Here is a 25212-nt window from a genome sequence, read left to right on the forward strand (position 1 = left end):
TTTGAAATTAAGTATATCAGTTTGAATTAGCATGTTTGGTTTATGCTACCCAGGATGGCTTCAGACAGAAGGAGCCCTAGAGCAAGCAGCACGTGTCCAGATTATGCAGAGGAGGTGCTGGGCTGCAATGCAGCAAAGGATTGTACAGGAAGATCAGGATCCATTGAGTACATGTCTGACATGTTTTCAGTGGTCACTAATGCTTACCCCAATTCCAGCTGTAAATTGGATGCGGCTCCCTTCTGAAAAGACTCAGCATTTGTCCATGTAGGCATTTCAGAATATGGGCCTGTGCAAGTAAAGAAGAGAACACCATCTGAATGGCAGCGTGCTAACCTAGGGCACAGATGACCTGGATTTTCCTCTTAGTAAGTTCAGGCTAACAGTAGGCTACAGTGGCTTTGTTCCACATTAAAATTGCATTGATAAGGAAAGGAGTGGTTGGACCACTTATTATCAGGAATTCCAGGAGACTGTAGGATCATGTTACCATAGTTCTGTACTGATGATTTCATTAGATATACATGGGCTTATGTCTGCTGCTCAGGCATGGTTCTCCTGATGTCCTCATCGCTTTCGCATCCTTAGCATTTCATTGCATAGCTAGTGAATTTTCTTCCTCTTGTTTAAGAACACTACTATCAGGAAAAATACTGTCACATTTATATCTTGTGCAAATGTGCAACAAACCAAGTCAAACAAATTGGATTTAGGTTTTTATTGGCAAAATGCCTGGAGACCTCTATTGTGTATTAATCAGGTTTCTGGCTGTATGAGTTTCTTTTCTGAAATGGCCCAAAAGATTCCCTTTTTGATATTAAATTTTCTTGAAAAATGTAGGTCCAAAACAAATACAATATAAGTATTCCTGAACTGTGGAGCTGTAGGTGTCCTGAACCCTACAGAGTTTACACCTGGATTGGAACTGTACAATATCTCTCTATTTCTAAAATGGACAAAAGCAAAACTGTGAGCAACATCCTTAAGCTTTGTAGAACTTTTATTGTAAAACTCAAGCTTTCCTGATTTTACAGTTCTAGACCAACTATTAAATGTGTTTTATGAGAAAAAGAAGAAACTGTTAAAGGAGTAAATGTGTTCTCTGAAGACAGTTAAAATACTCATTTTTCATCACAACTGCTACATCTATTTAAACATAACTGTCAATTGGCAGTGGGTTTGGTATGCTGGGAACAGTGTCTGTAAACAATTCAGATTCCTTCACACATCCTTCAGGTGAAAGATCAAGAAATTTCCAAGCTTATGTCAACCTACAGGTGTAGTATGCCCTTCTCCCCCCAGTCGTCTTCTCCAAATGATTCCTATACCTAAAAATTCCTGTACTGCTCCTATACTTTCAAGTTCACATATCATCATGGACAAAGTCTGCCAAACATACCATTAACACCATATATAAAAAATAAAAATAATTGAGTTCATCTTTTTTGTCCTGTTAACTTCTGAAGAACCTAAGTTACTAGTTTATATATTGAATACTTATATATAGCTGTTTATAGGTTCTAATTTCTGTAGTATTTAATTCCTAACATGGGCATCCATAGGTCTCTAAGCTTAATACTTGGCACAGGTGCACACAGAATATTGTCCATATAATGAAACTCTGAGATATATTAATAGATCAGTGCTGTCCTCTATAGCAAAGTCTTACTGCTTTATGATGTTTATAATGGTTCCCATCACTGTTCTCACAGCACCAAATAATCGGTTAGTGTTTTTTTTCTTTGCAGTGCCATCTAGGGCAGAGGAAAACTGCTCTACCTGTTTTAGAAATGTAGTGGTGATGATGTAGTGTCATGGTTAACTTAAGCATGGTTAGCTGCAGCTCGTTCCCTCTCCTGTTTCCTTATGGCAGCAGTTTCCATATACAATGGCTTAAGCCAATCGTGAAACTGCATTCTTAGGCGCAACAGCAATGAGTGACTTGCCATGCCTCACAAAAGAAGTCTGAGAAAAATCAGGAAAACATTATTAAGTTTCCTGGGCTTGCTTTCCAGATCCTGGGCTATATTTTCCTCTTTTTGAAAATATCACCATATCTGAATTTATATGATGCAAGTGAGCTCAATACCCATATCATAAACAACATATGTAATGCACATTTGACTGTTGTCTTATCTCTTCTCATAAATTCATCACCCTTACAAGCTTTTCCAACATTCTTAATCTTTAAGGAGTTTCATATAAACTGATTTTTTTTCCAAATAAATTACTAGATGTACTAATGTATACTTCTTCCTACCAAATGTTGATGTATGGGATAATTACTGCTTTACTCTCGAAGTAGCTTCATATGGGTAATGAAGACCCTAACAAGAATGTTATGTCATTGGAAATGGTAGCTAGAACATATCTCACTCAGCCTGGGAAGGTCATAACTAGAATGGTAGCATGTGAACTAGGAAATCTGGTTGGTTTCAAAATGTTTAATATGTTCTTGGAACATTAAATAAAATCACAAATCTATAATTATTCCAAAAAGGTGTTTTCTGTAAAGTACTTGTAAGCCTTTAGAAAGTCCTGTCTCCTAAAATTTATAAATCTATACCATATATACCTATACTGTGTATTCATACTGTCCCTGTCCTGACTGGTGTTAATCTTGTTACCATATGTAAAAACTATGAAAAGAACAGTGATGATTACTGAGGGACTAAGATTTTTTGAAGCTTGTTTTGCCTGATCAATGTACACCATTTATTAGAATTTACCACTAGTAAGTAATGAGATTCTGAATCTCGGGAAGATAAATTCTCTTCTCACCTTGCTGTCATGCATTTCTTTTACAGTGTGCAAATAGGAATTTCTCAATATATTAATGTTTAGTTTTCGTATGTGGACTGAGCTGACTCAAAAGATACGGGATCTGAGCATAACCCTTAAAACATGAAAATTCTGTTACTGTTATTGCTTAGTAATAATAAGTATTTAATTATTATTATCTTTATAACTGATACGGTTGAATTCTGAGCTCCTAGTGGATCTCTGGAACAGTCAATCTACTGCAACACTATAGTGAGCTGTGATAGTATCTCCATTAAAGTTTCCCATTTAGCTCTTATGAGAGAACAACGTTAGGACTGACAAGCAGGATCCTACTTGAAAAGTAGGTGCTGCTGATTATATTCAATGATAATATGTACCTCAGTTTAAAATTGTTTCCATTGTGATTTAAAATTAGAATGATTCTTATTTCTTCAACAACTCCTTATACATTCCTGAATTGCATTTTTAATTGAAAGATACTGCAAAATAACACAAACATAATCCTCATGGGAAAGAGGATGTTGACTGACTTGACCTGCCCACACTTTTCTTAGTGTTTTGTCATATATCTGTGGGATAACTTATCTTGTGACAAATGGGGGGCTGTGAATCTTTAATAGAAACAAAAGAAAGAATAACTGAGGTTAGCTCATAGGATGCATGACTCCTGAGTAATGGAGTGTAGTCACCAGCAGGTAATCATGTTACATAATCCTGGTTAAGCTCTTCTGGTCTCCCTGTGTCTATTATTTTCCAGAAACTTTCTTCATATATGCTGCTTTAATTTGTCCAAGGTCAAATTATTTCCATTTGTTATTGTTCTAACATGGTCTTTTACCATAGATATACCTTCTTTCTGATGTCTTTGTAAGAGCGGTTATATTCCTTCTCAAGTTCCATTTTGCTAGGCTATGAAAGATAAGTTGTTTTTTTAGATAGGTGCTTTGTTTTCCTGTTCAGTCTAGTCACCCAGCTATGCACCTCCTCACATTTGCATTCTTTTTCTTTTCTCTTTTTTTTTAACTGTTTGACTAGAATTGAGTACCATTATTTAGAGGAGGCCCCATAAAGGTGCCCCCATTTCTGTATCTCTGATGAGCACTTCCAAATGATAGAATAGACTACATCTTCTTCTGAACTGTTTGTCTTTTTGTCAGGAGGTTTCCTTATCAAAGTTCATTAAGGAAAAAATTTACAGAATGCAAAATGCTAAAAAGCAAAGGAGCACAGCTAGGAGTTAAACACACTCATTGAGAGGTGAAGTTTGCAAATAATCTGGTATCCTTATTTGTAAAATCACAGCTAAAGTAAGTAGAGCATGGCAAAGAGAGAAAGCTTTCTACTCTGCAAGCTATTCTTAAACTTCAGTGTGACTGTCTGGCCTGTTGCTGTAGGTCTTTGCCACTCGATTTACTCAAAGGCACTCTCTGGGAAGCTGCACCAGATTTTCCTTTTTGCCCCTTCCCTTTCTTGTTCACCAGGTTTCTTTCCTGGTTGGTTGTACACAAACTCAACTGAGCTTTCAAATCAATTGTCCTTCAGAGAGCTTTATTTAGGGGCCATATTATGGCATAGATTCTTTTGCCAGGCCCTCAGGGGCACAAACAGCTGTACATTCCTGCCTTTTTAATGGTGTACAGACCACTCGGTGGCAGGCTCAAGTCCCGTAATAACAGGCTATTGGGATGCTGCCATCCGTTACACTATATTCAGTGTCGGCAGAAATAGCAGAGTCATTCCAAATTCCATTTGCTGGAGTCGACTTAAGCCCCATGTGCTGGACCAGAAGCACTCTTCCTGGGCACTCTTTTGCAAATTAATGATCTCTGAAGTGGGAACAGAACTATGCTGCTAATGATCTTTTCTTTATGTTTCTTCCTTGTCCCCCTTCTTGCCCAATATCAACAACACAGCTTTAGCCCGACATGCCATTTTGACCGAAGTCATGGATTAATATGCAATGCATGCCCAATTGGGTACCTGGGACCACGCTGTGAAAGGTAAGTAAGCACCATGCTTTTAACCATTTGAGATCTGAAACATAAGTATTAATCACATGGAAGTGCTATTACCTCCCCTTCTTTTCCCCGTCCCTATATTCTGAAACTTACCAAAGAAATTCCTGTACATCCTCCTCTGATGTCCATGTACTTGCATGTTTCTATAGTTTTTATCCTTGTTTCCATCCTGTATATCAAAAAGTGCTTGTTTTATTGCATTATGGTTAAGTGCAAAGCTCCAAGAAAGCTTATGCTGAGAGATAAGAGTCCTTTATTTTAAATGACTCTCTAGCTTTTCTGTGCCCCTTTTGAGATTTTTATAATTATTTTGTCTCTTCTGTCATTTGAATGTTTGGAGCATGGTGAATCAATTTTTCAATAAATTACTGTTGTCTCTTCTTGAAAAGTCAATATGCAGCCAGACTACAGTTCTTGCAGTAAGTTCTTTGTTAGTTTTAATTTTTTTAAAAAAATAAAACTTTACATCTTTGGTGCTTCTAGTCTCCTGTTACAGTCTTTATTTAGCAGGTAGAACAAGCTAGGTTTTAGGGACAGAAAAGGTAATCTTTATTTGTCAAATACATTGAAAGGCTCAATATGTATTTCATAAACTTCACTACTACCTACAAAAAGACAAATAAAGATGTCATGTCCAGTCTGTCTTTGTCTATGACAGCTCTGAATGATGCATTAATAGTGAGAGAGAAATTTCCCACCCCAAAGACCCCACCTTTCTTCTTATGTCCTGTTATTCTGAAAGGGTCGTACTTAGAATTTAAATGAAACAGGAGTGTACTATAAGTGCTAATGCGAAGCTCATAGGAATCCCCTTGCACAGGAGGGGAAAGTATGAAGACAAGCAATACCACCACTGTCTGCACTCCTTTCCATCCCTTGGGATTTCACATGCATGGAACAGCTTTAAAGAGCAGTCAGCGTGCCATGGGAACTCCGCTAGCTGTTTGGAGGTCATGATGCATCAGCATTTGCTGAGGCATCGTGATCCCTTGTGACACTGTAAATGACCCTTTTTCAGAAGGAGGTAGGGGAGCCAGGTGACTGGCTTCCTCATGGGCACTTCTGTTTCTTAGCAGGCTTCTGCCATTTGGCACTTCCATGAGCTGCTTGCAGTATTTTCCAACCCAAACTCTAAAAAAGGTAAGGCCACTGAAGACTCTTACGATATTCAGGCTGGGATGGGGAAGAGCAGGAATGATGTGCTAGGAACAGCCGATCAGGAAAGCAGGAACCTGGCCATACGTTGTGAATCATCCTGTAGTTCTGTTTTTCCAATTTACATTCACAGCTACTTCCTTTTAAATCCCCTACTGTGCTATATATACCCTAAAGTGAGAGTGCAGGCTGTCACCTGTTTCCACCCATCATCACTGAGTCTGCTCCTGCTGAGTGTTATTTCTGCCTGTCTTTTCCTGTCTGTCTTGGAAGTCATCACCCTCCTTTCAACTAGTGGGCTGTGAAGTTAATGACGGCAGGAATAAATCACCACTTTGGTGGCAGTTTGTCAATGCAGGGTCATTGACAACTTCCATTAGCAACAAGTGCTGTTTCTAAGTGGAGCACAGGCTGTAGATGCTATAGGGTGGAATCTGAATAAGTGGCAGGCTTGGATTTTAGCCTGATTTCCTAAGGAAATGAGACTGGTGTGATTGTTTTGTGCATGTCTGCCTGGCTGCTCGCAATGACATTTGAACTTGTAGGTCAATTTGAACCAAATTTGACAGAAGGGTAGGAGGTCTCAAAGATAATTGTTCCTGCAAGTTTTATGAAAAGTGGCTGAATGGAGGTTAATAGATCAGGATATAGCTAAGGGAGAGAATATGGTGTGAACTCACACCTGATTAAACAGCAGAGAATACATGAGAGAGAGATTATTAAATGTCCTGCCCATAAGAAAACTTTCACAGGGCAAGAAAAAAGCACTGCTGTAGCCTGAGGGCTTAATCCCTGCTGGATAGCAACATCCTGCTGCGAATAATCATCCTTAGCCTTGTAGCTGTGAGGTATATATCCATTGGAAACTAGGGCATTAATTCCAGTGCTCATAGAACTATTTGCTTTTAATTGTAACAAGTTGCTTGGAAACGCCCACAGCTGTCAATAACAATGAACAGGAGAAAGCATGTTGCCTTTTGCTATTAATAATGAGTGTATAATTGCTAACAGAGTTTACATGAAATTCTCTTTCATTTTAGCACCTGCAAAGTGACATCTGATCTGAGTCATATGATTCATTAACTGAACAGTCCTAAATTATCATTAAGTACTTTATATGAAGATCTGTACTGCAACTTCTTATTTGGCCTCCAAAATCATCCTTGTATAGGGAGATAAGGTCACAAATCCTGTGCTTAGTTTGTGTAGGACAGTATTATGTAGGATTCTTGGGACTTTTTTATGAAGCGTTAACACCTTACTGATTTACAAAAACCCTTTGATATGAAATACGGATAAATCCCTCAGGCTACACCAGTAGTGCTTTTTTTTTTTTTTTTTTTTAAGATACACCTGAGTTGTAAAATGTCAAAAAAAATTGCTACTTCCCTCACTTGGACTTTTCAGGAAAAGGTTGCCAAAATTGCTGAATGTTCTGAAGGGCCTGGCTCCTGACACCATCAAAATAATAGCAGATATAAACTGTGTTGGGAGCTACCAGGTATCTGTAGTTGCCAGGCCACGCTTTTCCATATAGTCCTTTCCCCAAGAAATTAGATTTGTTCTTCTTGCTCTCACTGCCCACTTTCCCAGGGTATGGGTTAGGACAGGCACTCTCCCAATTCCCATACAAAGGGTGTGCGAGAAAGTCAAAAAGAGTGTACAAGCTGTCTGTTGGGCCCAACACATTTACATTGTTATGCTATACATTTTCCAGCCGCAGAGTCTAGCTTCTCTATTAGCAGTCCTTGATTGATGAGTATGGTTCCAGCAACCTTTTTGCTCTTAGAATAGTTCTTCCACTAGGGCCAAAAGTACTGGTCATACTGCAGTGCTGATGGGAAAAGGATCAAAAGTTCAGGAGGTTTTATACAACAGAAATGTTGTGCAGGATTGTTTACAAGTTGCAGAGCTAGGCACTCTGAAGTGAGGAAATATCAGAATTTATTCTTGGTCATGCATCTGTGTTGTGCATCCAAGTTAAGGTTTTTAATTGCGTATTTATAGGCCATTTCTCCACAGGACTTTTGCCCAATTGCATACGTAGGTTGGATGCATATGATTTTCAAAGCAACTGTAAAGTAGTATTTCCAAACTTTCAACTGTTTGACTTTGCAGCCTAAGTTAACCCCATCTCAAGGGAATCTTTCCAATAAATATAAGGAAATATATGCAATGCCTGTGTGTATATGTGTATTTGTGTATATACACAAAATACATACACGTATGTATTTATGTAGGAGCCCTGTATTTGGCACCAGTTGTACCAAAACAAATGATAAAAACATTAATTTATTAAATTTATAAACCACATGGCATAAATTAATGTTTCCTACTATATTCTGTTTGTGTAATATCCTACCACAAAAAACTGATTGGATCCAGCTATAATTTCCTCCCTAGTCTCAGTCATCCATCATTTGTATAATTCTGCCAATTATATTAAATAATATTAAATAATATTTTAAAAAGGTTTTGACTGCTTTGTTTAAGATCTTTCTGGAAGCTTCATGAGATATCGTAGGTTTAAGGAAAAGGATTAATTTGAGCATAAAGGTTTTCTTGAAGTGGCACGAGTGAAAGTATAGTGGAAGTCTGTATTTCTCTGTTTGGATGCTGCTCAAAATCTTTGCTCGTCCACACCACCCAAGACTGTTACAAAGGAGAGAGGATATCTATGTACATTAGAACTGTATCTGAACTGACTTGAAAATAGTAGTAAACATTAATTTATGCTATGTGGTGTATGTACTTTCTGTTTTCTTCACACTAGTTGGAGTTCATTTGAGATTACATGAATAACAGTATTAGCTGGAACTGGGGGATTTTTCTTCTTTTTCTTCACCCTTTACAAGTTGGTCTTACTGTGAAGAGTGAGCAAATGTAATGGAAAGAGAAAGCAGACCGGAATATAAATAGGGACTAGGCTGTGAGACTAGTAGAAATTTGCTTTTAATATACACAGTGATGTTAAGTCAGATTCACTAACCTGTTTTCCATGGGACTCACAGAAAATTGCTGGTGGGAAAGGTGAAGGTGATGTTTTTAAACATATCTGTTAAAATTTGCCATATGAAGGTATAGTATTCACCAACACAGTTCCTGTGAAGATAAGCAATCTTTTCGTTATCCGCATACATACAGAAATAAGCTATCCATTAAACGATTCTGACCATCAGAGGAACATAGGTCCAGGGAGGATCTTGTTAGGAAAACAAATAAATTTATATCTATATTATTTTTTGAACCTATTTTTCTAAACCAAACAAGTCTTTAAGGTGGAGGGAGAAAATCGTCAAGCTTGCTGGTAAATGAATACAGAAGAACATCTATATGCATGATGTGCTGAAATATAAAGCCTATCTAACATGGACCTCAATTCCTCTAGGGTGCCAATAGACAGATTTCTTATTATGCTTTGTGTCGTTTTCAGTGCCAGTGACAAGATTTTTCTCCCACTGAAATCTAATTACTAGCAGAACTGGCAGGATTTCAGCTGGTACTGTATCTACAGTGTTGTTAAAAAGGAGAAAGAGGCAGAGAGAAAAAAGACAAGAAACACTTGAAAGAAGATCAAATCATTTTTAGTTATTAGTGAGACAACAAAACTATTTCTTCTAAGAGGATTATTTAAGGATCCTAAATGATGGTGTCTTTTACCTTAGGTGTGCAGAAGGCTATTTTGGACAACCTTTAATACCAGGGGGATCATGCCAGCCATGCCAGTGTAATGACAACCTTGACTTCTCCGTTCTTGGCAGCTGTGACAGCTTGTCTGGAGCTTGCCTGATATGTAAGCCAGGTACAACAGGCCAATATTGTGAGAGGTGTGCTGATGGATATTTTGGAGATGCTCTTGATGCAAGGAACTGTCAACGTAAGTCATGAACTTTTACTGCTCCTGACAGAATTGATCTATTCTATATCAGTGTTCCTGAGAGGAAGAATGTGCCTCTGTATGTGTGAGCAGGAGAATGATATGGTATACTTGCACCTTGAATAATAATAGTGTTTTGCTTGCATCTACACCTGGAAAGGGAGATTTCAAAGTAAATAGAAAGGGGAGCCTATTAAAAAAACTTCCTGCTGTAGCTGAAGCAGTAATGAAGCAGACTTGCAGGAAACCTGGGAGAGCTGAGCATTGCATGGATGCAAAAGGTTATACTAAATGTCAGATCCACAAAAATAAATACAAATAAATAAAAATGATATATTAAAAATGCTATAAGCCATAGAGAAAAAAATCCATTTACTAGTAGGACTGGCACTAAAAGGAGGAGGGAATGATGTTTTAGTGACTGTAGGGTCCAAACTTAGCAGGGTCTGGGACCTCCTCCCTATCACATGAGCTCTGGAAGAGTTGGGAGCTGCTGCCTCTGACAGGGCAAGATGTAGCGAATAGCCTGCCCCCTGGGAAGCAGAGCCTACCAGCTCCTGCTGAGTGTCCTGCAGTGCTGTGGAGGAAGATGCCTGGCACTGCAGCAAGCTACTACTGCTCAGCTGGTTGGTGGCATGTTGTTTGAGTATGAGCCCCAGCTCCAGAGTCAGCCTTCCCCACAAGGATTTCACGAAATCATTGAGAGCAGATGGAAGATTCAGTAGGAGCAGGAGCTATTCCTAGTAAGGAGCCATAGATTTCTTGCTTCTGTAGGAGGCAGTAGCTGTCACTGAGTTCTTGCTGGCGCAATTCAGAATGCAGCTATTAGCCAGGACCAGTGGGTTTTAAACTAAAAACGTTTGTGTATCATCCCAGCCCATTCTGAGGATGGAATGCCACAGGTTATTGGCTGTCCTGAAAGAGCAGAGTATTTTATTTCACTGCCACTAGGACTTAATCCTCTTCTTTCATTGTAATAAACTCGGAGCAACTCCATCAAGTAGAAAGGTGTTATATCAGGATAAAATGTAAGTAAAAGAGTTGGGCCAGTGCCTTGCTGCTGTGTGTGGGAACACAGGGAACACTTTTGCGGCTTGCGTTGCAAGCATGAAAGTCTGAGCCGCTGGTGTCCATTCCCAGGATTTGGTCTATTAGCGGGTTGCAGTTTGACGGTAAGAATACTATGGTCTACTGGACCACTGAAGACTCCACTGGAGGCAGCAAGACACAAAACATCACCAAGTTTCTCTGCTAAGGCTAGGAAACATCAATATAGATAAAACCATAGACAGTCATGAAGACATATCCCTGTTTAAACGGTTTCTGTACTGCTTTATACAATGCAGGATAAAAGTTGGACAATCGCATGTAGTCTTTGCACTAGTTAACCATTCATGATGAATGATATTGTATAATTTAGGGTGTTAAGCATGTAATGTGCTTTAAAAAGCAGGGCATTTCAAAAATCATAGCTTCCAGTAGCTTGTCACCCTTCCTCAGGCATCGATAGGTCTGTTGCTTTGAACACTTCTGCAGTAGTGGCAGCTGCATGGAAAAGAGATGTAATATGAGGAGAGCTCAGAAAACATACAATTAAAAATAAAAAGTATTAAAAATAAATACATATTTAATGTAGAATTAGAGGCTTTGCTTTTGTCGTTAGTATCACTGACAAGGAGAGCCCCATAATGTATTCATATCGTTGTGCTCTCAGTTACCTTGCATTCATCTTCTCTGTCTTTCATGTGGATTTTCTTTTTGCATATGATTTTTTTATTTCCTTCGCAGACTTCCATGAAGTTTGCCCTGCAGCTACAATATCAGAGGGAGTGTGCCTTTACTTTGTTGTTTTCAATTTCATTCCTTATTAAAAAGTCAAATCCAAGAGTATTGCAAAGCATGAATTTTGCTCTCAAATTATTGTTTGAAATGTTTCTTGCTCTTTCTAAAGTACAGTGCTGTTGTCATGTGCATTAACCATTTCAAATGACAGCACAACTTGATATCATTATAGCGTCTCTGAATTTCTTGGTGTATCTGTAAAAAGTAATAAATCTAAGAGCACTGAGCAAATGCCCTAAGTTTATTTCATTAGATTCTTGCAGGTTGTTTTTTGGTGATCAAGTGTGAAACAGCACGGTGTGCTGAAGCAAATAGCTACAGGTTATGCTGATCATAGTACAACTAGGTGACATGAGATGAATTAAAGCAAATACTCAAGCATGCCTGTGTGCCTGTGCCTAAGTATGAATGTTGGAGGGGAATAAATGTGTAGGTTGATTATATTGATTAGAAATACACACTCATAAATATTTATAATCAGTATTGAGAGAGAATGAGAGGGGTCTTGACCACTGTCATTTTGGGAGAAAGTAAGACAAATTTTTCTGACAGGCTCTATTGTATTATGGCAGCCATTTAAAGTTGGAACAATAGCTAGTTTTCCCAATAGAGGTGAATGAATGGGAAGACTTTAGGTGAGATAAATGCGATTTATCAGATTGAGCAATAGTTTAGTAGATGAATAGCCCTGACTGTATGTTTCTTCTGTATGTACGTACTGCCAGGGCCAAGAAAAACACCCAAAGTCTTTACTTCCAAATGCTGCCTTACCTTTGCTTCTGTATTGCACTCAGAAAGTTAACTGCAGCTAAGCTAAGAGTACATCATATGCCATTTTGGGAAATATATAATATAAATAGGATAAACCCATCTGTTTATAAAAACAATGTAAATTCTTTTTTGGATTTTTGTGGTGTCATATGCTTGATAAGCAAAAAGATTCAAATAAGATTTAGGCCTAGTTTTTTGAGGTCTGTATGTAAATGTTGGTAAAATACTAACCGCTGATTTGCGTTGAGGACTGTGTTTTTGTGATTTCGGGCTTACACATCTTTCACTGCTGACCATTGTAATTGGAAAGTTACTTGAAATGTTTATGTAATTCTCATCACTGTGTGTACAGTTTGGAGTGTCAGTAATTTTAAAACATACATATTACGGTAGTGGATAAAGAGAGCTGTATACAGAATGAAGAAGGTAAATTATGTTAGAGCGCTGAAAAATTAGAGCGAAAGGAAAAGAGAAGCCATGTTAATTACAACAGTGTTTTTAAATGTTTGCAATTTTTAAATATATCACAAAACATAAAGAGATCAAAGCCTCTGAAGACACAAAGAAGCATTGTGAACTAGGGCTACCAGACTGACATTAGAGCCCACATATTTTTGCAGTTATTTATTTCAGTATGTGACATATCTTTGTAAACATTTGAGAAATAAAGCCACAAACTGACTGGCAAGTCATAAAATCGCTTTCATTTAAATGAAACAACTATTGCATAATACCTCAAAAGTGGGGAGAAAACAAGAAAAAGAAAAACCTTCAGTTTACACTCTAGCAAGTCCAATAAAGTTATGAGAAAGATCCTCCTGTAACAGCCTATACATAGATGAGCTACAACTGCTTTATTTCAAGTGGTACCTTGTGACATGCAAGGGTGTAATTGCCATGTGTTCGCTGTTGAGACTCTTAAGTGTTTCCTAAAATGAAGCTGTTAGATGGAGAAAAAGACCAGACACATGCAGGCAGGGCACTTCAAGAAGGGAAAATGTGGATTGGCACCCTGGTTTACAGAATAAATTGATGAATATAATAATGATAAATACCAAGATGAATATGATATAGAAATGAATATATAATTGAATGATGAAATATGATGAATATAATATAGAGGCGGTGAATATATATGTTCATATATATGATGAGTATAATATCGAGATGAATATGATAATGATAAATACAAATATGTGGATTCATTCCCCTCTGGGAAAAAAGGGGACATGCAAGGATCAGCTCTTGCTAACAGAGTTGGGGGCTGTATGGTCACAATCCCTGTAACACCTAATCACAACCCTCTCTTCTATATTGTGAGTGCTAAAGGGATTTTTCTGATCTCTGTGTGCAAAAATAATTGTGGTCAAAGAGCATAAAGGGTGCTAGAACAGCTTCCTAGAAGTTTATCTTCTCCTAAAACATGAGAATTTAGAAGTCAAAAGCATTGCTATTTTCCTGAAGAAACAGCAGCTCTTTTTCATTGTTGTTTTAAATCCTCGAGAGAGTATTGTGATGATGTAGGCTAGTCAGCTGGGTTATGCTTCCTCTGTGAACGATGATGCTATTGCTGCTGGAGGGGTTTGGGAGTCTCTTGGGGCTGTACTCCAGGGCTCTGCCCGTGAGGAGGAGCTCTTGGGGCTGCAGTGCTGAAGAAGTTACTGCCCGTGTAGCAAGGGTACTGAAGGCAAACTTGCTGTAGTTCCTCAGCCTGCCACAGTTTGCAGTCTTCTATGTTAACACAGATTGAACCGCATGGCAGTGTGCAGCAGTAACACCATAGTAACACCATATGGCAGAACTGCTGTAGCTAAATCCTGTATAGAGCTATGTGAGAGTCTGCACCCTTCTTCTGGCTGTGCCATCCTGCCTACCCCAAGGCTTGAGACAAGGGCCAAGTTGCTCTGAGGGAGCAGATTCTGAGAATGAGAGAGCCCTCCATTACCCATCGCCCAGTCTGCCCGGAAGTTTGGCACTCGCAATTCAAATTGCAAAAGGCATTGTTTTAAAAACTTATTTCTCCATCATCATGTTCTCCTCTAATTCTCCTCTTTTGATCTGAGAGGCACATATAAAATGAGTTGTTTATTAACTTGAAGCAGAATTCTTCAGTGTAGTAATTTGGAGCAAAATTACTTAGTAATAAGGATAGATAAATGTGCATTGTCATCATATGGGACTTAATAATTTGCCTTGCTGCTTTACTCAGGCCTGCCTTCTTGTATTTCTCATGGTGGCAAAAGCAGCACAGTAAATGTTTGGCTATTAAAGTTACCTTCAGTAGCATACGTATTTTAATCTGACCTCTATCTCCAAGAAGTATACTAAAAACTGCTTCTTACTCCTCTGTAGCCTGTCACTGTAACGTCAATGGCTCCCTCTCTGAGATCTGTGACTCTCGGACAGGACAGTGTGAGTGCAAAGCCAATGTGATCGGGCGCCAGTGTGACATGTGCAAGGTGAGTGATAAGAAATGATGTTTTGTTTTAATTTTCTTCCCCACTTGACATAACTAAATAGTCTGGTTTTGGACAGGTTTTTCATAGTTGTTCATTTTTCACTTAGAACATATATGGATTGTTCTTATGTACAAGGAGAAAGGTGAAATGGCTGTATTTTTAGAATATTTTTCAAAAGTTTTCTAGAACAAAACTCAGAACAAAAGAAAATCTCCTTTTGCATACAGTGAAAATATATTTTAAGCCTCACTGTACATATGAGTACATTTTTATGTATGGTATATGCACTTTATATTTTGAATGTTTGATGCAAATAAACTGGTTAAAACTATTACAGTGCTGGGGGAAAATCCCTCTGTGAAGAGAGTTGTAAAATAGTTGCTGGTGTCTGATTTTTCGAAAAAGCAGAATACTAGTTTACTTCTGCTATGAAAGTTGTACTTGTACAGTTTTTTTTCTTCATAAAGGATCTTCTTGTATTGTCCAAATGACATATTTTTTTGGTGAAAGTGTCTTTTGCCTTGACATTGTTTTGCTATCATATAAATCACTGCAAAAACCAGTATATTTCATGAACTTTCTCAGAGAGTTTTCTTTAGGCTGCTAAGGAGTATGTTATGGATGACTGCAAGTTTCTCTGTTTCAGCATGAGGGCTTTTGGGCCTGTGTCCTCAAAATACCTCAGTGTGTGTGTAATTTAAAGTGCATGAATGATTTTGTAGAAATCACTAGGATTATTTTCACCATTAAAGCTGCACACTTTGTGAAGGGGTTTGCTGGGAGCGAACAGTCTATTTTCAACAGGATTCAATGATTCTATTCAAAGAAAAGCCATTGGTATCGATGGAATCTGCCCTAGACTGTATAATGTATGCAAAAAATATGTCAAGCTTTTTACTACAGTAGTGGCTGTTAGTTGTGTAATTATTCTTTGTATGCTACTACTCTTTATTTCTATCCTCTTCTATTTGATGTAGTCTCTCTGTCTTTACCTTCTAACTGTGTTTACTTTTCATTCTTAAAGCCCAGCTACTTCTGGGCCCCAGCAAAGCTGTTTTGTGTGCCCTGTGGCTGCAATGCCTTAGGGTCCATGTCACTGCACTGTGATATGTCAGGAAGATGTACCTGCAAATCGGGATTCACGGGCAAACGCTGTGAAATCAGCAGACAGGTGCCTAGATTGAAAGAAAATGCACGAAGCAGTCAGCAGATCCGAGTCCCCCCTCGGAGATGGGGCTTCAGCAGTGACAGTGGGTGCCCACGGGGCGCTTACAGGCCTGCTACTCCGGTAATCAGAAGCTGTGTGCGTTGCATGGCCATCTCATCTTTGTCTGCGTTCGGAACTCCTGCAGATTTTTTTTCTTTTTTTTAATAAATGTGCTACAATATATGAACACACAGGTTCAAAAGGCAGGCAGCCTTTTAGGATACTTCCCCACTTTTAGGCTTTGTCAAGGTGCAAATAACAACATAGGCCAGCAGTCAGATAACCAGAATAAATCCAGCAGCAACACAATCAGCAGTATGCGCTAAATATATGAGTCACACGCTTACCTCAGTGAAATCACTGGGATTTTCCATGGCTTTCAGCAGGGCTCCTTCATCCTCTACTGATTCGAGAAACCAAAAGTTTAAGGAGTGTGTGAGGAGGACCAGGCCCAGAGGCAAAGTGTTAAGATCTGGTCTTGAAATATCAAACATGACAGGTGCTAGAAGTTCTCATTAATGAATATGGCCAATTGGTTGAGCCACTTTTTAATTTTTAACCAGACCAAGTACCCATTATTTGAATGTAATTCCTAATATAACAGAAGTATTCATTGTTTTTCACATAGCAATAATGCGGCTTTTTTCCTAAAATATGTAATTATGATTCAACTACTCCTAACTAAGCAATGTTTAAGGACTGTGGTCCCACCCCCCAAAACAAAACCTCCACACTTAATCTCACCCTGTTTGAAAAATGCCTGGCAGTGTTTTGTCTTCCAGAATCTATTTTCAGGACCTGCGCCTTACCTGCTCACATGGATATCCTCTTAAGAGTGTGAGCTTTCACCTATTGAACATATATTACACAACCACATTGCCAAACAAAACATTCCACATACCCTGATATGAGGATGCAAGATAATATACATATTCAGAAAATTCATCTTATTTCCTTGTTGTCATCCAGGATCTCCATATATTCTTCAGTAAATGTGATTCTTGGAATTCCTGTGTATAACTAGACTTCACTGAGGGTTTATCTTGGGCGTTCATCTCAGGGGCTTGCATGACTGATCAAAATGTCTTTCACTGTGCAGAGCTCATGACAGAATTCAACCCAGCATGCTAGTGATCCTTCTTTCCTTCACACCTTGTGGAGTGCTATTGTATCTCACTGTTTTTCACCCTTACAAGCAGAATTTATTAGATTCTATCAAACCTTTTACTGAGAGCTGAGCAGCATGCTGTGCATTGGTTACTTCACTGTATTAATCTGAATGTCTGTTCTGAGATTTTCTTGATATTCCTGTTTCGGTCTTTGTTTCTTTTTCTTCCTTGTGCAAAAGAAATCTTTAGAGATAGTCTATATATTTAATTGAACCTTCGAGTTTAAGTACATGAGTTTGAGTATTTCTTTCCCTCTGATATACTGTGTTTTATCATGCTGAAGTATGTAACTGGTAAAACATTTCCTTATAGAATTTGGAAATGAAAATCTGAGTAATTTCTTATTATATGTATAATCAAGCAATCAAGCCTAGTTTCATACAATTCTTCAGGCCAAATTCTGACCATAGATTTCATCCTGTATTCTGATTCCTATCAGTGGATTCTCTGTGGGAAGATGGAACCTCAATATTAACCTCAGAAATCAGATTTCAGGACTTCTACATGGAAACCTGCTGAAATCGCTGGGATTTCACCTACACAAGAAGTTAGGGGTTCCACTTTGGAATAAATTCTTGTAAAATGTAAGTCAGTGCAGCTCCCCTGACTTCAGCAAGTCTGCACTGATTTGTACCAGGTAAAAATCTAAAAACATATACCTGGATCACACAATAGTACATTTTAAAAGTAAATATTTTCCACTTTATTCTGTATATATCCATTAGCATTTTTTTTAATATCTCATTTTTAAAATTTTGCTTTCCTAGCAAGCCATCTGAAATGTGTTGCCTATAGTACATTCATTATAGCAATAGGTAATATTCTGAAATCTTTATTTCCATTCAGCTATGTGAGGTATTTAGTGCCCTCACCTCAGTTTTGCCCCCTGCAGTTCAATCTGTTGAGAGTAATATTTCAATGCTGAAGAGGAAAGAAGTACCCTGCTCTCCCTACGCTCTCAACTTTTCCTCTCTTCTGGTAATCATTCCATGTACTAACTGTTATTCCTCTGTCTGTGACAGCCTGAAACATTTGGCTTACAGTCCGCAAGGGGATGTGTTCCCTGCAATTGCAATTCTTTTGGTTCCAAGTCCTTTGACTGCGATGGAGATGGACAGTGTTATTGCCAGCCTGGAGTGGCAGGAAAGAAGTGTGACCACTGTGCTCGTGGATTTTACAGCTTTGAAGAAGGAGGCTGTACTCGTATGTAAATGCTTAATGGCCAAATACTGGCTTTATTATTATTATTATCGTTTTACCTCTAAGGTTTGCCTGTTCTTGTGTTGCCCTGCAAACTTACCTGACAGGGTGGCATATTCATGGACAGCCCTGTTAATCAATCAGTTGGCAAAGAGGGTGATTTGCAAGCACAGAACACCCAAGCTATTCTTGCTATTTTAAGATCAGTGTATAGCTAATCTAGCATGGATAGCTACATTTAGAAGGAACAGGGATGTCCTTTTCTCCATGTGCTTCCCACTGAAGGAGTTCCTATAGTTTAGCTGCAGAAGAGTATCATAGAAGGCTGATTAGGGTGCCTGCCAAATCACATCAGCTTGAAGGGATGTGAATGGGAAAAATCCCTTTGTTTCTAGTCTTATCCCAAACCTTTTCACTGTCTTTACGTGGATGATCCTTTTTTATTAAATTTCTACACAGTTATATTTAGGAGCTTGCTTACCTGTATGTGTTTTGTGTACAACAAGATACTTAGATAAAACCTTTATCTCTTGTGTAATTGAAAAGTATCCTCTTCTAGATGCTGAAATTCTATCGTCAAACATATTTTTTTTCCAGCCACTTATTTACATTTATGTTTGTTCTTTTGAACATTAGGTCGAACACCAAAATGAATGTTTTCTGTCCTTAAAGCAGTACAGATCGCAAGATCAAAAAGAGACTAATCCATAGGTCTCTCCACAGAGAAATATCCATCTTTGCTAATAGAACTGTATTTTTTATGTCTCAAAGACTTGTTTAGGTCTGATTGCAGGAGACATAGATAATTGTCTGGTGCTGCTGGGATGCCAGTGGGGCTGTGGCCCCACAGCATTCTTTGCTGATGGCAGAGCGCTGTAAAGCCAAGCATATTGCTGCTGTTATTCTTCAGGCAGAAGCTGTAGCAAGTATTCTTTCCAGAAGCAGAAATTGCCATCCTTACTATCCTGACATCCTCCTTTCCTGCCATCGATGCAGCAGGAGCAGCAAAGCTAGCTTTCTGCTTTTTTTTAATGGAAGGAGCTCCATAAAAAAATCAAGTTTTTTATGGAAGGAGCATCCATGCCTCAAGATCCACTTTTGTGCAGCAAAATTCAGTTTTACCTATACTGTTGATAAACCTTGAGCCAGGCTGCATTATAGATCATATCTGGAAACACTACTCTGTGGTGTTGTCTCCCATGGGAAGGAGAGGCTAAGAAAATGTTTGCTGTGTTGTGAAGTTCAAGCACATTGGCAGCTTGGAAAAGGGAGAGGTTGGTTCTCAGGCTCACTGCTGAGAGAAGCTTGAAATAAAAAGCAAATGATATGTGCAGTCCTAAAGCTCTTGGCACATTCAGAGCGAAAAAGTGCTATACATGATATTCGTGATTAGTCTCTAACATTTCACAGTTGAAAAGTGCATCACCGTTGTGAAATATTACAAAATGTTGTTCATTTCATATAGTTGGGGAAGGGAAATGAGAGGGCAATTAACAAGATTTCACATTAAAATTTTAACTGCTCTCTTGGCAAACATGAAAAGACAGAGTTTAAGGAACAGTGCTGAAATTGGAAAGTAGTGTAAATCCAAACAATCTTTTAAATAGAAATATTTCTGCCTATGGTCATCAAATATTTTGAATAACCTCAACAGCTTAATATGTTCAGAAAATTCAGATTTTTAGAAGTTTCAAAGTGAAGACAACAGGTGGAGAGGATTTCTTTTTTAAAAAAGCTTTTTTCCCCCCATTTATTTTTAGTAGGCTTTTTATGTATTCCTTCAAAAGACAAAAAAAGAATTAAATTATGAATCACAGAGAAAATCAGAAATTTAATAAAAGTATATCAAATCATGCTAGGACAAAAGTGCACAAAAATGAATACCATAGTGACAGTTAAGTATAGAATAAAATATTGGACCTCTTTTTATCTAGCATTTATCCTAAAGGAATATAATTTTTTTTTTTCTTGTGCAATAAAAAACCCATAAAGCTTAAGGAAAAAAAAAACCCTAAAGCATCATCAGTTAGAGTTGACATTCTAGCAGCAAGGATATGAGAGATCTGTTTCACTACTGTTTGCAACAAATGAATTGTATCTTTATCCATATTCTTTTTAATAATGATAATAGTGAAAACACAAAAAATATTATCATATCATTTTCTTTCCCTCCACGCCCTTTTAACCAATTTTGTCTAAGAACTGGAAATCCATCCAGCAGTCGCAGCCAAAAGCCTCAGTGTCAAAATGAAAGATGTGTTTGTGAAACTTCTTCAAACCACAGGAAGCTAAAAGATCCTATGTAGGGTGTTTTCATGTCTTGTTTGTGGCATAGTTGAGGCAGTACTTAGCATTGTCTTTGCACCAGTTTACTTCATTTTGGAAGTGTTGGGGTAAAAGAAAGCTCATTTTTTATTTTAGCCATAGATAGAAGTTCTATCTTTGCACTTCCCACATTATCTAGTTTTACTTTGAATTGAGGTGTTTCATGCAACAAAGGCAATGAATATAAATACAGCCCTCAGCAATGGGACATTATGTTACACTGCCCTAGAAACCTACCAAGGAACAGCTTATCACGCAGAGAGTCATAGTCTGCTCTTTATGCTTTTGCTGTGGTCCCAGGAGCAATGTTGAGGGTGAGCAGGAAAATAACCATGTACCAGTTCTGCTCCTCAGAACACCTGGATGTCTTGTGCCCCGTAACTGCTTAGTCTATTATACACTTTGTATCTGCCACCAATGAATTGCTAGCTTAATAATGCTTTAATAGCAGAGACCACTTTTGGAATCACTTCCAAAAACTAAGTGTTTTTAATTGAATAAAGTTTGTAAAGAATTCCAGTTTTCTGTGTACAAGCACATTGTGGATGTCGAGTTCTCCTTTTTGAGCTGTAGTATGTTCATTGTGCTTAGAAAAAGAATCCTTGATCTCTCTTCTGTAAATTTACTGTGAAAAGAAATTGTTCAAGCTAAAGAGTGTCTCTAAACCCCTGAAGATTAGGACAGTCAAAACAGAAGTACTGTACTATAGGTGGTGGTAGGGAGAATAAGAGGCAGAACAATATATTCTGAAAAAAGGGAATAAAATGAGAAGAGGAGATTGAAACACCATTTTTTTTCCTTTAGGAAAGTCACTGCTTACAGCAGCAAAAATTTCAGTCAGCTCAGATTGTTGGGACAGGATACATAGGCTACAGGTCCCCTGCATAGAGGGCTCAGAGGCAGTCAAGTTGCTTCTTACCTGAGCCACCATGGCCTCAGAAACTAGATAGCTATACTCATGCAGTTATGTCATGCAAGTGCACCATCTCAAAAGTCTCTGCCTTTCTACGGTCAATGCCTTTCCTTTTCCCATTCTGTTGTCTTCGTAGTTTCTTCCAATTCAGTTAACCTGTGTTGCATTGTTCCTGGTTTGGGTTTGCCTTACTTTTCCTGCCCCACTATGTCCCCAGATAACTGGGAATTCGTAGTATAGTAAGGGCTCTGATCCTAACACTGTTTTCCATATGTCACATAAAGGGGTAACTTTCACTCTGTTCTATTTTTTTTTCCTCCCGTGAAGCCTGTGAATGTTCTCGTTTCGGTAATAATTGCGATCCAGTCAGCGGTCGCTGTGTCTGCCCTCCCAATACTGTTGGGGAGATGTGTGACAAATGTGCACTGAACTACTGGGGCCATGACCTCGTCAGCGGTTGCAAGGTGAGTAGATCTCTATTTTCTCTGCATGTGTTACCTCATTCCCCTAGGGTATATATGGTAGTTTTTAGCTGGAACACAATTTTAGGTTTGTAAATTATTGTCTCTGCACCATGACTTTTGGTATCAATCGGACTATGGTTTAAGTGCTGGCAGTCTGTGAGAACTACAGATTTTCTGTCTCAGGTATGCAGTCTGTTTGTAACATCAAATAACTGCTTTATAATGTGCTACCATCATGCTGATTCAGAGTCCTGCTTGAGTCTGTTTCTTTTTATTGTTATTATTATTATTATAGCTGTGTTTAATTTGATTGAGGAGATTACCACAATATTATATAATGTAGAGATGTACAGTTACAGGTAATTGGCAGTGCTTTTGCAGAACAAATTTACTTGGGCCCTGGTTGTGATACCAGTGGAAATTTGTACTTGAATTTTATTTCAGAAGGGCTTCAACTTGTGTTTAAAAGACAACGAAGAGAGAAGAAAAGAAGCAGCAGTCTTAGCTGTAAAATGTACTTTCTTCCTGTGCTCTTATTTAAAGGGGAATAAACCTTCTCATTAGCATTTAAATCCGTCTTATTCCAGTGTTTGACATACAGTTGATAAAGAGTGTGAAGGGAAGGGAAGAAGGGAAAGGAGAAGAAATAGGAAAACAATGGTAGTATGTCAAAAAGCCCATGAAAGCTGCTGATAATGTCATACTCTGAACTAAGGTGAGCGCTATTCAGTTAAAGCTGAAAGCTAGTAACAGTGAATATTGTGCCAAATCCAAATGCCTTCTCCTCTCTGCCGGTCTCATTGGTGACGAGGGATTTATACTACGGCTGCAATTACTCCAAAAGACTACATCTTGTCTGAACATGGTCATACACCATTAGTGCTCTTCCTTAAAAGGCTGTTTGTCATGTAGCTCAGGCTGCAAACTAATCATCAAGAATGTTTTCTTTTCTGTATGTATGGAAAACTCCTCTTGTGAAACTTCTGCCGTGCTGGTGTGATGTACACTCTTGGCTTCTGAAACTGGCCTAATGAGGTTGAAGACCTTTGTTTGAGCTGTGGAATATATTCTCCGTTTGTCTTTTATATGAGTGCATTAGTATGGCAGCTCCGTGGCACCATCTAAATTAATAATGATCTATCAGCCCACATCTTCTCTTTCAGTACATTGCGTCTAATTTCCCCAAAGTGAGATGTGAATCTCCTACTCCACTTGCACTCCCTTTGTAAAAAGATTTCCATGGCTGTCATAACTCAGGAGAACATTGCATAAAACTGCCATCCTGCAAAAAACATAACATTTGATTGTAATTTAGGTTTTGATATTGCACACCAAGCTATTTCAGTGTATGGTGAACAATTTGCTTCCTAAGCTTTTTGTTCAGATATATCTTGTAGAATAAGGTTCTTTCTGTGAGAAGGTTAGGTAGTAGTCTAGCAGGCTAACATTTAAGCATTGGTTAAATAGTTTCTCTTGAATGTGGTAAAGATTTAATTTGAATATTTCATATATATAATCACCTTTTTCATAAATAGTCTCTTCAAATCAGAGGAAAGATGCTGTAAGTATTCATATAAGCAATTTTGCTTACAAACTGAATCTGCGGTTTCCCCCTCTTTTTTTCAGCATTGTGTCCTTAATTTTAGTGAGTCTATCCATGTCAGTTACTGTGGTAACCAGTACTACTGACACTGAGTTTGCTATGGCAAGCTGAACTTCTCCATAAGAGATTCTAGTCACACCACTGATGACAGTGAATGTCCTGTGCTAACTTTGCAGTACAGTCACAGTAATAGCAAGGAGGGATTTTTCTGTTCTTTGGAAGCCTAGTGCTTTCCCTGCTAGTTGCTTCTCTACTCAATATCTAGACCCCCTGTAAAATCACCTATTTTTATGCTTATCTGACCGTGAAATCTGATTCTGTGAGCAGGTTTACGTCCCGGTACACCACAAGAGTATATCTTTATACCTTACCGTGTAAATTGCTATCATCTCAGAGTTCTGTTTGCACAAAGAAAGTAGTCATCTACCTGGTGGATAAGTAATAATCACTGCACTAGACTTCAGAGGGACCACTGTCCTTGAGCATTTCCAGTTCCAGCAAAGCTATCTGAACATGCTCTGCATAGGATTTACACAGGGTTTTTAAAAAGCGCTTACAATTTTTGTTAAGTTTACTTCATCTCCAAATTATCCCGATGTCCTTGTCCTTGTTGGTTTGCGTTCATTGCCTAAATTACCAATGATAAATAACATGTGATCAAAAAGAAAACAGTGTTGATTATATGTATATAGATATACATACACACACACGTGTGTGTGTGTAGATATAGATATAGTGTGAGTGCTTGACCCTTATTGAATAATGATGGGTGCCTGGCCTTGTAATTCAGCTATGTTGTATTTAGATTCTTTATTTAGATTCTTTAGATTCTTTGTATTTAAATTCTTTACTGTATAAAGAACTTTATTCATAAATACTTAAAAGGGCTGAATTGTTTTTTGGTTTTGGCGTTTGCTTTTTTCAGAAGCATGACTGCAGTTTTCTCACTGTTTTTCTCCTTTTTAGTCCTGTGACTGCAGCGTGATTGGAGCCCTGAGTTCTCAGTGTGACATAAATACAGGCTGCTGCTACTGCCGCCCAGAATTCTCTGGGGAAAAATGCACTGAGTGCAGGCTGGGTTACTGGAAGTACCCACAGTGTGTTGCCTGTGAGTGCTTCTTGCCAGGGACCAATCTACAGACCTGTGATGCAGAGTTGGAGAAGTGCTCATGCATTGATCATACTGGCCAATGCAGCTGCAAGGTAGGACAATGAAGGATGTAAGCTGGTCAGATTGCTGCTGAGAAATTTATTCCAATTTTCATTGTCATTGACAGCACAAGCAGACACATCTAACTGTTTGTCATGGTATATTTGTTAACCATTCTGGGAGGAGTCCAGCAAGAAGACAGAAGTGCTTATCAACTACTTTTTCACACACTAACACTTACCAAGGTAGCATCCTCTTAGGGTCTCCTCTCCCTT

General features: G+C 38.4%; 1 protein-coding gene across 1 annotated transcript in view; it reads left to right on the forward strand.

Moving 5' to 3' along the window:
* Positions 1 to 25212, forward strand: part of LAMA2 (laminin subunit alpha 2) — a 368849-nt gene that overhangs the window by 213844 nt on the left and 129793 nt on the right. The window contains exons 18-23 of the mRNA XM_064508966.1: positions 4698 to 4784; positions 9623 to 9834; positions 14800 to 14906; positions 18305 to 18485; positions 22048 to 22184; positions 24754 to 24990. Coding sequence (XP_064365036.1) covers positions 4698 to 4784; positions 9623 to 9834; positions 14800 to 14906; positions 18305 to 18485; positions 22048 to 22184; positions 24754 to 24990 — 961 coding nt within the window. The remainder of the gene's footprint in view (positions 1 to 4697; positions 4785 to 9622; positions 9835 to 14799; positions 14907 to 18304; positions 18486 to 22047; positions 22185 to 24753; positions 24991 to 25212) is intronic.

Source organism: Dromaius novaehollandiae, chromosome 3 (genome assembly GCF_036370855.1).
Source record: "Dromaius novaehollandiae isolate bDroNov1 chromosome 3, bDroNov1.hap1, whole genome shotgun sequence".
NCBI classification, from domain to species: domain Eukaryota; kingdom Metazoa; phylum Chordata; class Aves; order Casuariiformes; family Dromaiidae; genus Dromaius; species Dromaius novaehollandiae.